Genomic DNA, 16,238 nt, shown 5'->3' with positions numbered 1-16,238 from the left:
GGGCCTTCACTCAAATCACAACCTGTGGCAGCTCAGTGCCTGCCTGCCTGCCTTCTAGAGCCTTCTGGACAGCACTGAGGATTGGCAAGCGGGGAGGATACAGGCAGCTTGTAAGAAGAGCTATAAGGACAAACTTGGTTTGTTTTTGACTTTGGTTTATTTAAAAAACAAAAAGCCAAAAAAAAAAAAATACCAACAAACAACTTTATATACAAAGTCAAACTGAAACCACGGATTATGGAAAGAGGCAAGAATTATGGGAAACGGAAAAGGGCGAGGCCAGAGCCAATACCACATTCTGAACACAAGAGCTGGAGAAAGAAGTGCTGGTTCTTCTGGCAAGTTGGAGCGGCTGGAACACAGTGTTCTGTTGGCAACCTTGACCCAACGCCGAGTGCTTCCTAGCATGGCTCCATCACTAACGGACTCCAGAGCCTACGGGGCTCGTGCCGTCCATAGGAAGGGCATTCTTGGCCGCATGAACTCTACGCCCATTCCTTCCATTTATTGGCATCAAACCTTGTTCCTGGGCTGGAAAAGCCTCTTCCTCCCATCTTACTCTAAAATGGACGAGGACAGGAGACAGCACAAGACTACAAGGGCCCTGGGAGAAATTCCAAGGTTGAGGGCAAAATGACATTCTAGGGGTGCAAAAGATGTTGTATTTAGTTGTAGCTGGAACTGGGGTTCCTCACACATCCATCCACATAGCACAAACCCCATTCTGATAGCTTGATGTCCCCTGCAGAGGCTGAGCACAGAACTCAGCCACCCCTGCTGTGGCTCCCAGGCCCTGCTCCAGCTGCTTCCCGGTACCAAAAGAGCTCTAACGTCATGGCTCCATTGCAGACCTCACTAGTCGGCCACTCAGTTGCTAGGCGTTGGCTCTTCTTTCTCTACCCAGCTGTCAGCCTGTATGAGCACATGTAAAAATGGTGAGGCTGGGGCTTCTCCCACGCCCTGCCACTCGAGTACAGGGCACTGGGAGCAGCTGAGTCTCCTAAGATCCCAGCGGATGGAGGACCAGCATGGCAAGGAAGGGCGGGCTAGCTCCTCTGCAGTTCTCGTGGCTTCACCAAAAGTAACTATGGCCACCCTTTAGCCATCCTACCTTTTCAACCATCCGCTGCATCTCAAGGTGCAGCGGCGTCAGGCGCCTGCGGAAGTCCTGCAGCTGGCGCTGAAGCTGGTTCTTGTGCCGTTCTGCTGTCCGGGCTGTCTCCTCCGCCTCTGCCAGCCGTGCCCGCAACTCCTGCATCTCTGCTGCCAGTGTCTTATTTGTCACTTCAGTGGCTGAGAAACGGTTATGGCTCTCCTCTGTAAGGTAGGCGTGACAGAAAGGCTCTGCTCAGTCACTAGGCATGGGGCGACAGCCTGAGGCCTACGGAGTGGTCCCTTACTGCCTGAGGCCTACGGAGTGGAGTGGTGCCCTTACTGCCTGAGGTCTATGGAGTGGTGCCCCTTATGCCTGTGCCAGCACACTCACCCAGCTTCAGCTCCAGGGTGTGGATCTTGTTCTCCAGGTACAGGCGGCCACTGTCGTGCTGCTCTGCCCGCTGCAGCAGGCTCCCCACATTGATGAGGCTACCATTGTGGGGCACCAGGCCTTTGTGCTCTGTAGGAGCAGCACCTGGCTTTGTGCTCTTCCCTGAAGGAGGCAGTAGATCCAGGTTTCCTAGAGGAGACATGCATGATGTCAGCAGAGGGTGGCCCAGCACGGCCCCAGTCCCTGCAGGCCACAGAGCACAAAACCTACCAAAGAGCACCTCTTCTGGAAGCCCGTCATGCAGCGCCTCAGCCCGGCTGTACTGAAGACTCCGGTACTGGCAGATGTTCTGTGTCACCACTCTGCTAACCAGCTGCTTGGCCTACAGAAAACACAGCAGGACAGCAATTGGCCACACGCCTGCCTCAGAGAGACCCAAAGCCTGCAGGAGCCCTAAGAAGGCCATCCAGAAGGACAGGGGGACAGAAGAGAAACTACCTGCTCCGCACTGAGCCGGATCCCCAGTGTGAGGAGGACGCGCTCCAAGTCTCGCCGGTGCAGGTAGCCACACCAGTTGGCATCAAGAAACACAAAAGCCAGAAGGCAGTCCAGAGGGAGCACAGCTGAGGGGTCCAGAGGGAGCACAGCTGAGGGGTCCAGCTCCTTAGGCTACGAAGAACGCAGAGGAACAGACTTTAAAAACAGTTCGCAAGGCTAGAGGGCACAGGACACATACAACCGGGAGCTGCTGACAGCGACAGGTAGACTTCATCTGGAAGCTCAGATGTGGGGCTACAGGCTTCTGTGGGCACATTCCCAGAAGAACCTGGCATGTTTCCCTGGTCAGATCTCTCTGATCTACCCTGACAGGGGAAGGAGTACTGGCCATAAGTCAAGAAGCTGCGCTGGTCTGTTGTTGTCTGGGGCAGAGGTCACTGGTAGGCCCCTCTCCCAGGAAGGGCCGAGCTTCCCACCAATAAGGCACAGAAGGAGACCAGGTCTCACCATGTCCTGAAGAGAAGAATATTCCATCTCTGACTGGTTTGAGGCGACAGAGCGAACCTCCGTTTCCTCCAGCTTTGCTCCTGCTACAGAAATCGCAAGCTCAGCATATAGCAAGGATGATGGTCTACACCCCTAAGAGCAGTGTTCTCAAACTGGGTTGTGAATCCATTAGGGTTCAAACAACCCTTTCATAGGGTTACATGTCAGTTACCCTGCATATTAGATATTTCATAACAGTAGCAAGATTACAGTTATGAAGTAGCAACAAAAATAATTTTATGTTGGGGTCACCGTAACGTGAGGAGCTGTATTAAAAGGTCACAGCCTTAGGAAGATCGAGAACTACTGCCTAAGAGGAAACTAACACAACCAGCCCCAGAGAGCGCCACTGCCCACACACCAAACTCCTCCTCTCCATCGTCCCTCAGAAGCAGCAGGTCTGGATCCAAGGCCATCTCACAGAGGTCCTCAGCTGCCTCACCCCGGGCTTTGTCCTCCTCTTCTCCCCCTGAAGAGGGCCCTTTGGACAGAAGCCCATCTTCCTTCTAGAAAAGCAGACCAAGGTGGTAAGGAGGAGAGGGAGTCTTGTAACGCTAAGACTAGCAGTTGCTAACACTCAAGTGTCGGCTGGGTGCTCATGTGCTGGGCTCACGGTCTAACCGCACCAGGATTCAGGTCAGCAGGGGCATATCTAGACCCCTGAGGTATTTCTCAGTTGTCAGTCTTAGTTCTAGAAGCAATCGTGTACATGACAATATGTGGACAAGAAGCCAAGTTACATTTTAGAAATGGCTAAAAACCAGTTTATCCACCTACCTAACCATCAGGCAATCCCAACTCCTAAGCTTCCTGACTGGCATTTCTGTGCTGCCATGGCCTCCCAGCCACAATTCCCTCACTCTGGATACATTTCCTGGCTGTGTGGCTGCATGCAAGGGTTCATCTTTCTGGGCCTCAGCCCATCCTCAGCTTCCAAAGAATGGGTTAGCTAAAGGAGCAATGCAACGGGACGTGCAGAGTACCTACAACTGTGTCTGACACGCCTGCGGGACTTGAATCATCCTAGGTATGCTAATGTGTGGGCCTCCGCCCAGCCCAGGGCTGAGAACAGTACTCACCAGTGGGTTGTCTGACTCGGCAGCTGTGCCCTCAGGCTGTACCTCATCCTTGGACACCTTCACTGCCTCCTCTTTGACAGCCTCCTCTTTGACCACATCTTCCTTGGCTGCCTCTTCCTTCTCAGGCTCAGGGGGAGACACAACTTTTTCTGGAAGGCTCAGCAGTGTCTTATAAATCCTATAGCCGAAATCCCTTTGCAGCATCTCTACAAACAGCTCGGCCAGCACCACTACCTGTGGGAAGAGGGGCAGGGACCGAGGCATCAGGGAAGAGGCCAAAGGTGCCGTACTGTCCCTTCATTACACTTGTGACCACTCTCCTGCACTTGCCTCAAAAGAGATCCTTTCTTTTGGCCTCCGGTCCTCCACAATTCCATGGAGAGACAGGTTGACACAGCCAGGGCGTGCCATCACAGCAGGTTCTAGAGGCGGCGGAGGGGCCTCTGGGAGATCAGTGTCCACATCTTGTTGTGTGGTGGCCTCCGTAGTCTCTGGGTTCTGTTTAGAAGTATCTGCTTGCTCTGACGCATCAGGGGCCTGTTCAGTAGGCTCTGCTTCCTATGACAATAGCTCAGATGTGACTATCTGGGCCCTGAGGTCAGGGCACCTACTTTTGAGCTAGGCTCATGTAGCTGAGGCTAACACCAAATGCTCTATGAAGGTGAGAGCAAGTCTGGCCTCGGGATCCTCCTGCTTCCACCTCCCCTGTGCTGGAGTTAGTGCTCTGTCTGTGCCACCACGCCCAGCTTCCCTGTGTTTTCCAACAGCCTCGCCTTACCCCTAATGGCTCCTGGGGTTGGGGAACTGCCTCTGTGGCTTTCTGCTGGCACAGTGCCTCCCACTCCTCCAAAGTGGGCATGATGGTCCACACATCTGGCAGGTACACCACTACTGTGTGTAACCGCCGGGGCGACCCTGGCTGCAAGTACTGAAACTCGGCAAAGCGCCACCTGTTCACAGCAAAGGGAAAAGAAAGTCCTCAACTGTGGCATATTCACAGGTATCCCACTCACAGACAAGTACCTCTGTTTCCAGTCAGCATTCCATACGCACATGCTGCATGCCAAGCCGTAAGTACAAACATAAAGCCACACGCCAAGCCTCAGTGGTTAGGCAACAGGGAGATGCAGTAAGCAGACAGCACATAGGAGCACTAAGGCATTGAGGAGCACTGGGTGTGGCTCAGGGGTCAGCTGCCATCAGTGCTCACAGCCCTGAGCTCTCAGTCGTCTATGAGCAGTTAGGGGTGGGCAGCCATGAGCTGTGGCAGGAGAGAACCCAGAGGGCAGAAGCCAGGCTCCTGACACCCACAGCGAGCTGGCCACATGGGGAAGGCCACTCACCATTTGGTGCAGGTGCTCAAGTCAATGCCAGTCTGGGCTTGTGCACAGCGGATGGCTGTGCGCACCAGCACCTGTGGGTCTGCCTGGGGGTCGAGGCCATCCAGGGAAGGAGACCACTCACCCCCAACCAACACTGCCTCTTCTTCTTTCCGGCCCAGCAAAAACTGCAGAGAGATTGGGAATAACGAAACATGGCCTGCGTCTCCCACAGTGAGGCAAGGCTGCAGCCCATCAAGAACTAAGGCAGCAAGGGGTAGTTAGGGCCATTTACTCAGACCAGCCACCTGACCCCTATTCAGAGGGGGCATCTCTATACTGGGCCTTTAGCTCCGAAACACTGAGGGTCTGTGTTAATGCACAGGAGCCTAGCTGTTGAAAACGTGACAGACTGACCAGCCAGCACATCTCGCCTCCTGTAAGCCAGCCCTTACCTTTAGCTGCTTCAAAGGATGCTCTGGTGTCTCCCTTGGCTCAGCCATGTCATCCACAAACAACATGCAGCAACGATAGAACTCCTCCAGGCCCGGGGAGGAGAGCAGCAGCACCTGTGCAGAAGACAAAGCACTCAGCCACATTCTGCCTTCGCAAGGTGACGGTCACAAAAGCCCAGTCAACTGACCTTGGAACTGTAAGTGGGGTCACTGTCCACAGGGCTGGGCTCAGCACCAGTGTCTGGAGCCACCTCCTTCTCTGAAGAGACCTGGATCCGACTTGGGTGGTGGAGGGAAAAGGGCTGGCTCAGAGGGAAGGCTGACAGCCAACTCAAGTGAACGGAAAGAAAATCGGAGGGGACCAGGAGGCTGCGGTAACGTCGCTGAAGTTCTAGGAAGTCACAGGTAGGACTGCAGGAAGACAGCAAGGGGATCCACTGAGCAAACACTCGAGCATTAAAGAGGGGGCTAGAGAGACAGCTCAGAGGTTAGGAGCACTTGCTGCTCTTAGAGGAGCTGGGTTTGGGTCCCAGAAGCTACATGGCAGCGCACAATTGTCTAACTTCAGTTCTAGAGGATCTGGCACCCTCTTCTGACCTCAATAAGCGCCAAGCACACATGTAGTGCACTTACACACATGTCTGTCAAACATACACATAAACCATTAAAAAAAATTTTTAAACAAAACTGCAGAGCCAGCAGAATGGCTTATAGAGGGTAAAGGTGTTTGCTGTGCAAGCCAATTCCAAACCCGTGCAAAGGTGGAAAGAGAACCAACCTCAACCTCACTCACAGGACTGTGTGTCACCCCCCACCCCTTCATTTATTGACACAATGAATGAATGAATGAATGAATGGAACTGCAGAAGCATCTTTTTCAGTTTGAGAAATAAAGACTCTACTAAGGGATCTCCCAAGGGGTAAGGATGGGCCCTTTATGATCACTTGATTATAAAGTCCCATAGCAAAGAAAGTAAAACTGGAGGAAGAAAGGGGGGGAAATGACAATATATGATACAGAAATGGTCATGGTCTCTTTTAAGATTTACTTTAATTATGTGTATGGGTACATGTACATGTGTGCAGGCTCTCTGAAGCCAGAGGCATCAGATTCCTCTGGAGCTGGGGGTACAGGCACTTGTCAGCTATTATCATGTGGGTGCTAGGAACTAACCTCATGTCCTCTGGAAGAGCAGCATGGACCCTTAACCACTGAGCCATCTCTCCAGCCCCGGAAGTGGTCATGGTCTTGATAAGCAACTTACTAGTCAGTAACAAAAAGCCTAGGAAAAACTGTAAAACCCTACATTACCAAATCCCTCCCAGAAAAAATAAGCACATGAGACATGAAAGCCTGGAAAAAGGGTCTTGTCACCTGTAGATGAATTTTAATTCAGAACACAGAGGTTCTAGCAAGAAACCACATTCATAGACAGGGGCAAACAGATCTGAGTTCAAGGCCAGCCTTGTATAGAAAAAGTATCGGGTAAAGAAAAGCTTAGGTCCAGGCATGGCGGTCCATGCCTTTAATCCCAAACAAAGGTAAAGTTAATTTGTAGAAGGAAGCACCCATGTTTGAAAGTGATGTCTAATTGAGTGGCAGAAAAGGTGATGAATCAGATATTTGACAGAATAAGATACGCCCTACTCTCACGAGAAGAGAGAGGAAAGGGAAGCTACTTAAGAGGCTACAGAGAGAGAGAGACAGTTTTTACCAGGACAGTAATAGAGAATGGTTGCAGAGAGAGAACTCAGGTGAAGACAGAACAAGCCAGAAAATGAGAAGAGCCAAAGCCAGAAGATTAGAGCACATTGCTGAGTTAGTTTGAGGCTAAACAGCAATTCTGCGCCAAGAGAGAAGCCAGACTGAGTAAGTCAGCTGGGAGAAGAGTTTGGAGCAAAAACAGCTGAGTTAAACCAACCAGCCCAGAGCTCAGAAAGAGCAAGTAAGGGTGAGCTTATTTAGTAAGTCTCAGAGGCTAAAAACATTCTAGGCCTAGATTAGATTGTATGGAGGCTAGACGCTTCCAAGGCTAGGCCTAGGTTAGCAGAAGGAAATAGTAAACCTCCAGACAATAATTGAGCCAGGATGAATAATAGGTACTTTTACAGTCACCTGAGTTGCCCTGTCTCCACATGGTAGCGCACATGAATGAACACACATGTGAAAAGTAATAAAGCATTCTTTCAAAGTGTCAAACTCACTTCTAGTTAGAAATGCAAATCAGAACAGCACTTTTCACCAGCGAAATTACAATGAAAAAGTATATGAAGGCCAGGCGTGGTGGTGCACGCCTTTAATCCCAGCACCTGGGAGGCAGAGGCAGGTGGATCTCTGTGAGTTCAAGGGCAACCTAATCTACAGCATGAGTTCCAGGACAGCCAAGGCTACACAGAGAAACCCTGTTTCAAAAAAGAAAGAAAAAAGAAAAGAGGTATATGAAAACAGTGTTGGCACAGCCAGGCGTGGTGGCGCACGCCTTTAATCCCAGCACTGGAGAGGCAGAGGCAGGCAGATCGCTGTGAGTTCGAGGCCAGCCTGGTCTACAGAGAGAGTCCAGGATAGCCAAGGCTACACAGAGAAGCCCTGTCTCCAAAAACAACACAGTGTTCACAAAGGTACAGGAAACAAGGCTCTGTGCCAGTGCTGAAGTGGTAGCTGTCCAGCTGCAGGACAACTGAGCCTCTGTGACAGGAGCCTGCCTAAGCCCTGTCTCCAAAACAGAAGGCTAGGCAGCACCTATGGAATGCGTTCTGAAGTTTTCCTCTGGCCTCCACACAGTACCCAAACGTGCATGTGAACCCACACACATGAACAAATGTGCATGTGTCAGGAGACTGGCTAATATGCATCAACACAGAGCCTACTCGAAGATACAGCAAACCACGCACAGAGGTTCCCACGGGTTGGTTGGTTGTAGAAGAGGCTGCCAGACTACACACATTCTAACACGTCCGAATAATCCAAGTCTCATTTACCCCAGAAACCATGGCTTGTACAGGTCTACAGCCCGTCCCAGCCTTCACTTACCTGTCCACAGTGTAGGGAGTGAGATGAACCCGGTAAGGAGGCAGGTCATGCCTCGGTTTCTTAGCACCCCAGGGCTCTCCACCAGCCCGCTGTTTGCGTTTCTTCGAGTCATAGTCCTCACTGGAGGTTGATCCCATCACCAGAAAGAAAAAGCCACATTGTTACACATGCATCCTGTACCAAAGAACTAGAAATTACCTGACTCCTCATCATTAAGAAATAAACACAAGCCGGACATGGTGGCGCACGCCTTTAATCCCAGCACTTGGGAGGCAGAGGTAGGCGGATCGCTGTGAGTTCGAGGCCAGCCTGGTCTACAAAGCGAGTCCAGGAGAGCCAAGGCTACACAGAGAAACCCTGTCTCAAAAATCAAAAAAAAAAAAAGGAAATGAACACAAGTAGTGTGTAGCGCAGTGGTAGAACACTTGCTTGACCTGTAGGAGGCCCTGGGTTCAAGTCCAGCACCACACAGACATTAAAGAAAGGAGCCATGCTACCAAATAGATGACAGATTATTACACATTAAAATAGGAAAGTAAACTCATACAAACACAGGGTACAGCATATATACAAAAGGCAATTATAAGAAAGAACGGCTTTAAAATAGAGCTTGGTGACCTAAATTTGATCCCAGAACCCCCATGATAGGAGGAAAGACCAACCTCTCTAAGTTACCTAATCTCCACACATACATGCTTACAATAAACAAATGCAAAAAAAAAAAAAAAACTTCTTTAAATTTAAATGCCAGGGCTAGAGTCATACTCTAGAACCTTTACCTGCTGAGCATCCTGAAGGCTGCATTTTAGAATTGTCATTATGTTTTATGCACATACATGTACAAACAGCATGCCACAATACACATGTGGAAATTGGCTCTCTCCTTCAACTATTTGGGTCCCAGGGATCAAATTTAAGTCATCAGGTTTGGTGGCAAGTAGGTTTCCCTGCTCAGCAACCCCTCCAGCCCATGTGTTAGGATTTTTGAGACTGTCTCCTACTCTACAGCCCAGGCTGATGTCAGATTTACTATGTAGCGCCAGGCTAGCCTTGAACTCACGGCTATCAGTCCTCTAGTACTTAAAGAACTAGAAGTGTTGGGATTAAAGGTGTACACCACCACACCGGCTTAAAATAATTCTTATTTTATTTTGGCTTTCAACACAAGGTTCCTCTGTGTATCTTTGGCTGTCCTGGAAGACAGCCTGGTAGACCAGGCTGACCTCAATTTTACAGAAATCCACCTGCCTCTGCCTCCCAAATGCTGAAACTAGAGGCGAGTGCCACCATGCCCAACTCTTTTTTTTTTTTTTTAAAGAATAAAAATAAGTATTTTTAACTGGATAAAAAGGAGGTGAAAGCAAAGCAAAGCAAAACATCTTTTGCCCCAGTAATTTTATGTTTGAAAAACTATCCCAAGAAGGGGCAGGGGCAGTATGATGCCACAATACCAAGCCATATTACGGCGTTCACGCAGCCTCACTGACACCTGAGTGGCACAATGATGACCCAGTCCCCAAGACGTTGCTTCAAGAGAGTCCTTGTTCTCAGCGCTGTAGCCACCAGTTAGCTGCTCTTACCAGGTAAACACACCCACCCCGGTCAGCTCAGCAGCCTAAATAGCAACCTGATGTAATGTAGTAAGCCAAAAAGAAAAACTGTGAAGGTAAGGGGGTACGCTAGGGAGGCAGGAGGAGGGGAAGATTAAAGTGGGATGATTCATATACATTGTATGCATGTATGAATCTGTCAGAGGAAGTTTAGAATATTCTTTTTTAAAAAGAGGTAGATTCAAGGCAGGGGGTTGAGAAGCTAATGGAGGGATATAATCAACGTGGATTTTAGATATGTGAGAGTGTGAAATAATAAACTTGTAAAGAAGATCATGCTACCATATGGGAAACAGCTGAACACATACATAAAGATACCTTGAATATCACAGACCATGAACTTGAGTGCAGAAATAAACTAGAAAGGTCACAGAGAAGGTGCAACAGGAACAGCTTCCCCGTGCAAAAACCACTTCCTAAACCCTTTAATACCTTCCTGCCAACAATGGGACATTCAAAGAAGGCTACAAACTTACCTTTGAATGTCACTATTCCCTTTTTCTTTTGTTTTAAGACAAGGTCTTAAGTGGCTTGGGCTGGCCTACACAGCCAGCAGGGACAGGCTAGTAGCGGGGAAGCCGGGCCTGCCTGAATACACCTCAGCTGCCCACAAGAGCAGCCCAAGGACAACACTATTCCCTGGTCCCAGCACCGGGAGTTTAACCTAAAGCTGGGCTAATTGACAGACCACCCATGTGGTCAAATCTTTTATAAATCGCCAATTTTCCTCAAATTGACTAATTCCTGACACCCCTCTTCCTACTTGGCACATTCTCACTCTAACAGGCACAACACCTCCTTTCTCTAAAAGCTGTTAACACCTGAACCACCTTGGCCAAAGCAATACACTGCAGGTGGTGCACCAGGGCCTGGCAATCAGATGCAACTGCCAGCCACAGCTTTCAACTGAAAGCAGCAAGCAAGCCCAGTCACTGGTTTCCAAGCAGGTCACATAAACCCTCAAGGTACTGGCTATGGCTCTGTGCTGGAGGCTTTCATAAGCTCACAGAAGGAGGAAGGGGAAGGGCCTTGCAAAGCCAAGCCTAGGAAGATGCACTAGACAAGCGGCATAGGTGCAAGCCACGTACGTGTCCAGGAATGGAGAGGGGGATGAAGGGTTTCAGTAGTGGAGACGATGTAGAGCGCAACCCAGACAGACCTATAGGGCATCCACAGCGCCCTTTCCCAGAGAACAAATGCTAGCTTCTGCACAGGGACATCACCTCCCTCACAGATCCTCAGATTAGGCCATGCTTCCTCCAAGTGCTTGCTGTGGGACTGCTTCTCAGCTTTTCCCAGCATGTGGGGGACAGGGTGGTTCCCTTTCTGTACAGTTATTTCAAAGAAAATCACTGCATGAGGGAACTTTCTACAGTGATCTTACTGGGGCAGGGTGCTGGGATAAAAAAATGTATACTCAAGATACCGACATCTCAATCTTAATCAGTTTCACTTTAAGATTTTTATAAAATAAAATAAAAATTCAAGGCAACAAGGAGACAAAGGTAGAATAGAAATAAAAACGCAGATAATACTACTTGTTAAAATCAGGTAATGGTTTGAAGATTCATTTTACTTTCCATTCCCTTTGCAATATATTGAATTTTCTATTATAAGAAGCTGAACAAAAAACTATCAAGGACAGTGAGGCACAAAAGAAATGTGCACTTGAGACACACTGAGCATGCTCCTGGAAATTCCCAAAATTTGCAGATGATAAAGGACCACAGAATGTCTCAAATGCCTGAATCAACCATGCTTGCTGCACCTTAAGCCAAGAAAACTGTCAACACAGGACAAAGCCTGCACTACTGAGCTTACTGCAGCCTGCACACTGTTACACAAGGTGTACACAAAGAATTAAATTAGGATCTAAAACATGCTACAACAGTCCTTTTTTTAATGTTACTGTTTTCTTGTAACAATTCTTTCTATCTCTATGTTACAGACTGGAAACAGAAGGGAACTTTTTAAGTATCTAGGGCTGAGGAGCAGGCTCACTGGGTCAAGTTGCTTGCTACCCACAAAGATCCCCAGCACTCATCTCAAAGCTCGTGTGCTGACACAGTCTGCGATTCCAGTGCTGGAGGAGGCAGACAGGAGGCTATCTAGGCCTTGCCAACCGGTCAACCTAGCCAAATGGCAAGCTCCAATGAGACTCAATCGCCAACACAAGCAAACAAAACCAGCGGAGTACAACAGAAGACACTGAACATCAGCCTCTTGCCCACACATACTCCTGCACACACAGCCATACAAATTCATAGGACACACATGTGCACACAGTATCTCAAAACCAAAAAAACTAAAACCAAATGAATGCATAGACAAGCTAGGCACGGTGGCGCACACTGTAAACCCAGCACATGTGAAGTAGAAGGAAAAGAATCAGGAGTTCAAGGTCACCAGTATCTCAGCTGGGCAAATGTGGGCAAACACACCTATAATCTTAGCACTAGGCAGACCCGAGGCTCTCCATGAGGTCAGGCTGTGCTACACAGTGAGACCTTGTCTCAAGCAAAACAACAAAAACTTGCCGGGCGGTGGTGGCACACGCCTTTAATCCCAGCACTCGAGAGGCAGAGGCAGGCGGATCTCTGTGAGTTCAAGGCCAGCCTGGTCTACGAAGTGAGTCCAGGACAGCCAAGGCTACACAGAGAGAAACCCTGTCTCAAAAAAAAAACAAAAAACAAAAACAAACAAACAAAAAAAACCTTTCAATGTAACATTTTGAAATATAAGCCGTACTAAATCCCAGCTTTTGCTGAGGTAGTATACAAAGCTGCACATTTGTATGTTTGTTTCAGTGTGTCTGCTTTTCAGATAGAGACCAGGTGCTGTCTATCCACAGAAAGAGATAGTGTCAACAGGTGGCCGAGGTAGAATATGGCTCCTAGAGGGAGATGCAATGCCGTTCAGCCTCTCACCTTCGGCCCTGGTCCAGTCTTCCATGAGGACCCCGAGCAGGAAACCTGTTCAGATGGCTCAGGTGAAGTGTGTGGGACGTCTGGAAGAGGCTCAGAGCTGAAGAAAGGAAACAGCCAATGACTCAAACATCCTTAAACCCTATCCAGCTTCCTCCTCCTCTTCCTGGGTAGAGAGGTACCCCCCCTCCTTCTGTTCTGAGAACACCTATATAAAAGTAACAAGCCCTTTCCTCAAAAGAGTACCCCATAAGGCCACACCCCAACTTGCATGCCACCAGTACTCACGCTTCTGAGGAAAAAGTGGGGGAATGCGGTGAGGTTGAAAGATCAACTGGGGCTGAGCTCCCAGGATCCCTTGCTTCTGGCCCAGAGCTGCCACATGCAGAAGTGGAGGCGCTGGAGACTTCAGTAAGGGCTGAAGGAAAATAGCCAGCAAGTTCAGGGCATCCCCGCACTAATACCATGGAGAGACGGCCATCCCACCCGCTCAACAAAAGAAAGGATTAAGCCCAATAGTCAGGACTTCCTTCTCCTGCTCCCCCGTGCAGTGCACATGCTAAGGAGAGAGAGATACCTGGTTGGAGAGCGTCTGCACCTTGACGGCATTCCAGGGCACTGCCTGGCCTGGGTTATATGCAGCCTTCACCAGCACCTTCTCACCCAGCTGGGGTAGTCGGCCCTTCACCACACTGCCAGCACACAAACCGGAAGGCCCCATCAGGGGGGAGCCTGGACAAGCTACCCTGACTGCCCCCCAAAAGCCCTTCCCATCAAGATTTCTCACACCTTGCAGGAAAATAGCAAAGCAGTGGCTTTAAGGAGGGGGCCCTACAGCAAGGGGGGGGGCAGAATGGAACCCAACCACCATTCCCAGAAGAGACTAGCCCTCCAGCCTACCTTAGCTGAAAGAAGACTTCTTCATCCACCACCCCAAAGTAGTCATGCAAGCTGGTAACAATCCCAGTGAAGACCCGCTGCTTCTCCCCACCCTGCAAGACAAGAGCGTAGGTCAAAAGCAACTGGAACAAAACCACGCCCTGCCGCTAGGGTCCTCGTCTCTAACCGCAAAGGACCCAGCTTGGGCTATTACAGAGACTTTCACATGGACAGAAACAGAGAGACAGACACAGCCTATCTATGAAGAGGAGACGCTGCTAGGATTTCCAGTCCTTTAAACCCAAAAGGCACCAAAAGATCCCTCTGGAGCCAGATATTAAAGATTCCCCAGTCTAGGAGATGTCTGGTTCCCCAAAACTGGCTTACTACCAGGACAAACAAACAAACAAACAAAAAAACCAAGAATGTTGACCCACTATAACACAAAAAAACAAAAAGCAACAGAGATGGAAACATACTAGGATAGCCCGAAAGGGGAACACACTAGAAAGGGCACCCGACATACCTGAAGGTGCCTGGCATTTTGGGAGAGGTCTGTGGCCACAGGAGGAGTAAGCAAACCAGGAGGAGGGCCCAAAAGAGATGTTGAAGCCGCACCTATGAGGGCAGAGAAGCAACCTCCAGGAACTGCACCTGTCCCCCCCTAAGCACCAAAGACTGCCTGAGGATCTTGTAAACCCAGACGTCAAGGTGGCTCCAATCAGCTCCTCAGACATTCAGGGAAACACCCAAGAATCGTATTTTTGGAAACTGTCTCCACAGGGCGTCCTGAGTGCAACCAGGTAAGGAGGTAAGCACCTGAGAAGTTTCTTCCCCCTGGAAGTGGGCTGATCCTCTGGCGCTTAAACTGGGACATTGGGAATGCTGTCCTTTCAAGGTCTTGGTGGGGAACCTTCAATCAAAAAAGAAAGAAGTTAACAGCTTGAATGGAAAACTTTATCTATTGGGGGGGGCGGGGATGGAAAATCTTAGTGAAGTAAAGCTTTAACGGTGAGGAGGTGGGTTCTAAAGGCATGGAGAGGGTGTAGAGGAAGAAATGAAATAGGTAATTACGTTACTCAGTTTATTCTCACAATAATTTAGTGGTGGGTACTAGTGGCGTGCTGGTTTTCAGACAAGGAAACTGGAGCTCTGAGATCAAGAGACTTGCCCAAGGCCACAAAACCAGGGAGTGACAGAGCAGGACTCACACCCAGGTCTCCCAACAACTTAGCACTCCTTTCACTACGCCACTGGCACCCTTAGAGAGGCTGGTGGAGTGAGGAGCGGAAGAGCTCGAGTGACATTCATTCATTCAAAAACATCCGCCAAAACACTCCACGCGGGGCCGGGGTCGGGGGTGGCGGGCGGCGGTGGAGGCGAGAGTAGTGGGGAGGTGATGCGGGCCCTCTCCCCGGAACTCCGCCCGTCATCATCCTCTCGGACCCGCTGGTGGGAAGGGAACTGTCCAGCCGGCCCTGGCCGAGCGGCCTGCACGCCGCTCCGGCCTCCTAGGTCCCGACCCTCGGCTCCGGCTTCCGCAGCCGCCTGCGCAGAGCCCTCTGGGCCGGGCCCCCGAGTGCCCACCGTGGGAGGACTACGGCTCGAGGTTTCTCCTCCTCCCGCCCGCCCCCAGGGCCGAGGCCGTTGCCAGGGAGACGGAGCTTGCAGTCCAGAGGGGGCCTCGGCTCTTTCCGCGACTGGCACATCTTCGCTGTTCCGGCCCCGCAGCCACGCCACCCGGGAGAGACGGAGAAGCCGAAGCGTAGCGGGAGGCCCCCCAACCCACCTGCGGGCCAGGGCCACGACACCAGGGGGACAAAGACACCCGGAACCACCGCAGCCTCTGCTGCCACCACCACCGGAAACGCCTCTCCGGAAGAGCGACCACTGGTCGGAAGCTGCCACTCTCCCGGATATGGTACCTCCCTCTTCTTCATCGACCTCTCCCTTCCCCCACACCAGCCAGCCATCCCGCTCTAACTGTGGAACGGAAGTGCGCCTTCCCAGATCCGATAATGCATTCGCAAGCCGGGCTCGGTGGTGTCCTTACTCAAGTGTCCCATTAGAAAAGTAGGCTTCAGAGCTTTGGTTCCTGGTCTCCAAATGACTGGAACTGGTCCCCTCCCTCAAACACAAGGGACTACCACTTACACACTCTACTGTACTCTACTAGCCCCCAAGACTACAGCAGCAAAAGTGCCACTGGGCAATTTCTAGCCCGCATTCTGTCTGACTAAAGCACCCCATCCCGATCTCTACCCTTCAATTGACAGCACTACCATATCAGAAATCTGTGCCCGAACTCTTAAAAATGAAATATACTACATCTCAATTAAATGACTTACACAAAATCTTGCCAGCAATGCGGCCATTTTCCCACCTATTAACAGTCACTACCCTCTCTTAAC

At 50.3% G+C, this 16,238-nt stretch overlaps 1 protein-coding gene across 3 annotated transcripts; it reads right to left on the bottom strand.

Annotated features, from left to right (window-relative positions):
• Positions 1-138: 138 nt before the first annotated feature.
• On the bottom strand, positions 139-15,829 carry CCAR2 (cell cycle and apoptosis regulator 2). Of its 3 annotated transcripts, none has more exons than XM_084768243.1 (21): positions 15,617-15,829; positions 14,647-14,740; positions 14,354-14,445; positions 13,849-13,940; positions 13,526-13,640; positions 13,237-13,366; positions 12,952-13,048; positions 8,415-8,534; positions 5,572-5,794; positions 5,384-5,497; positions 4,953-5,116; positions 4,388-4,559; positions 3,936-4,167; positions 3,610-3,839; positions 2,892-3,036; positions 2,492-2,571; positions 1,985-2,155; positions 1,757-1,868; positions 1,487-1,675; positions 1,112-1,317; positions 139-912 (listed from the first exon to the last, which is right to left on the bottom strand). In XM_084768243.1, exons 2-21 carry the CDS (start codon positions 14,702-14,704, stop codon positions 868-870), a joined length of 2,787 nt encoding a protein of 928 aa, XP_084624369.1. In that variant the 5' UTR covers positions 14,705-14,740; positions 15,617-15,829; the 3' UTR covers positions 139-867. The 3 variants fall into 3 exon arrangements, with proteins under 3 accessions (XP_084624369.1, XP_084624367.1, XP_084624368.1); XM_084768241.1 differs by having other exon boundaries at positions 2,492-2,574; positions 15,617-15,828; XM_084768242.1 differs by lacking the exon at positions 15,617-15,829 and adding an exon at positions 14,902-15,419 and having other exon boundaries at positions 2,492-2,574.
• Positions 15,830-16,238: the final 409 nt, after the last annotated feature.

Source organism: Acomys minous (genome assembly GCF_964271855.1).
Source record: "Acomys minous genome assembly, chromosome: 18".
NCBI lineage: Eukaryota > Metazoa > Chordata > Mammalia > Rodentia > Muridae > Acomys > Acomys minous.
The sequence above is the reverse complement of the archived record's forward strand: the minus strand, read 5'-3'. Positions and strand labels throughout refer to the sequence as shown.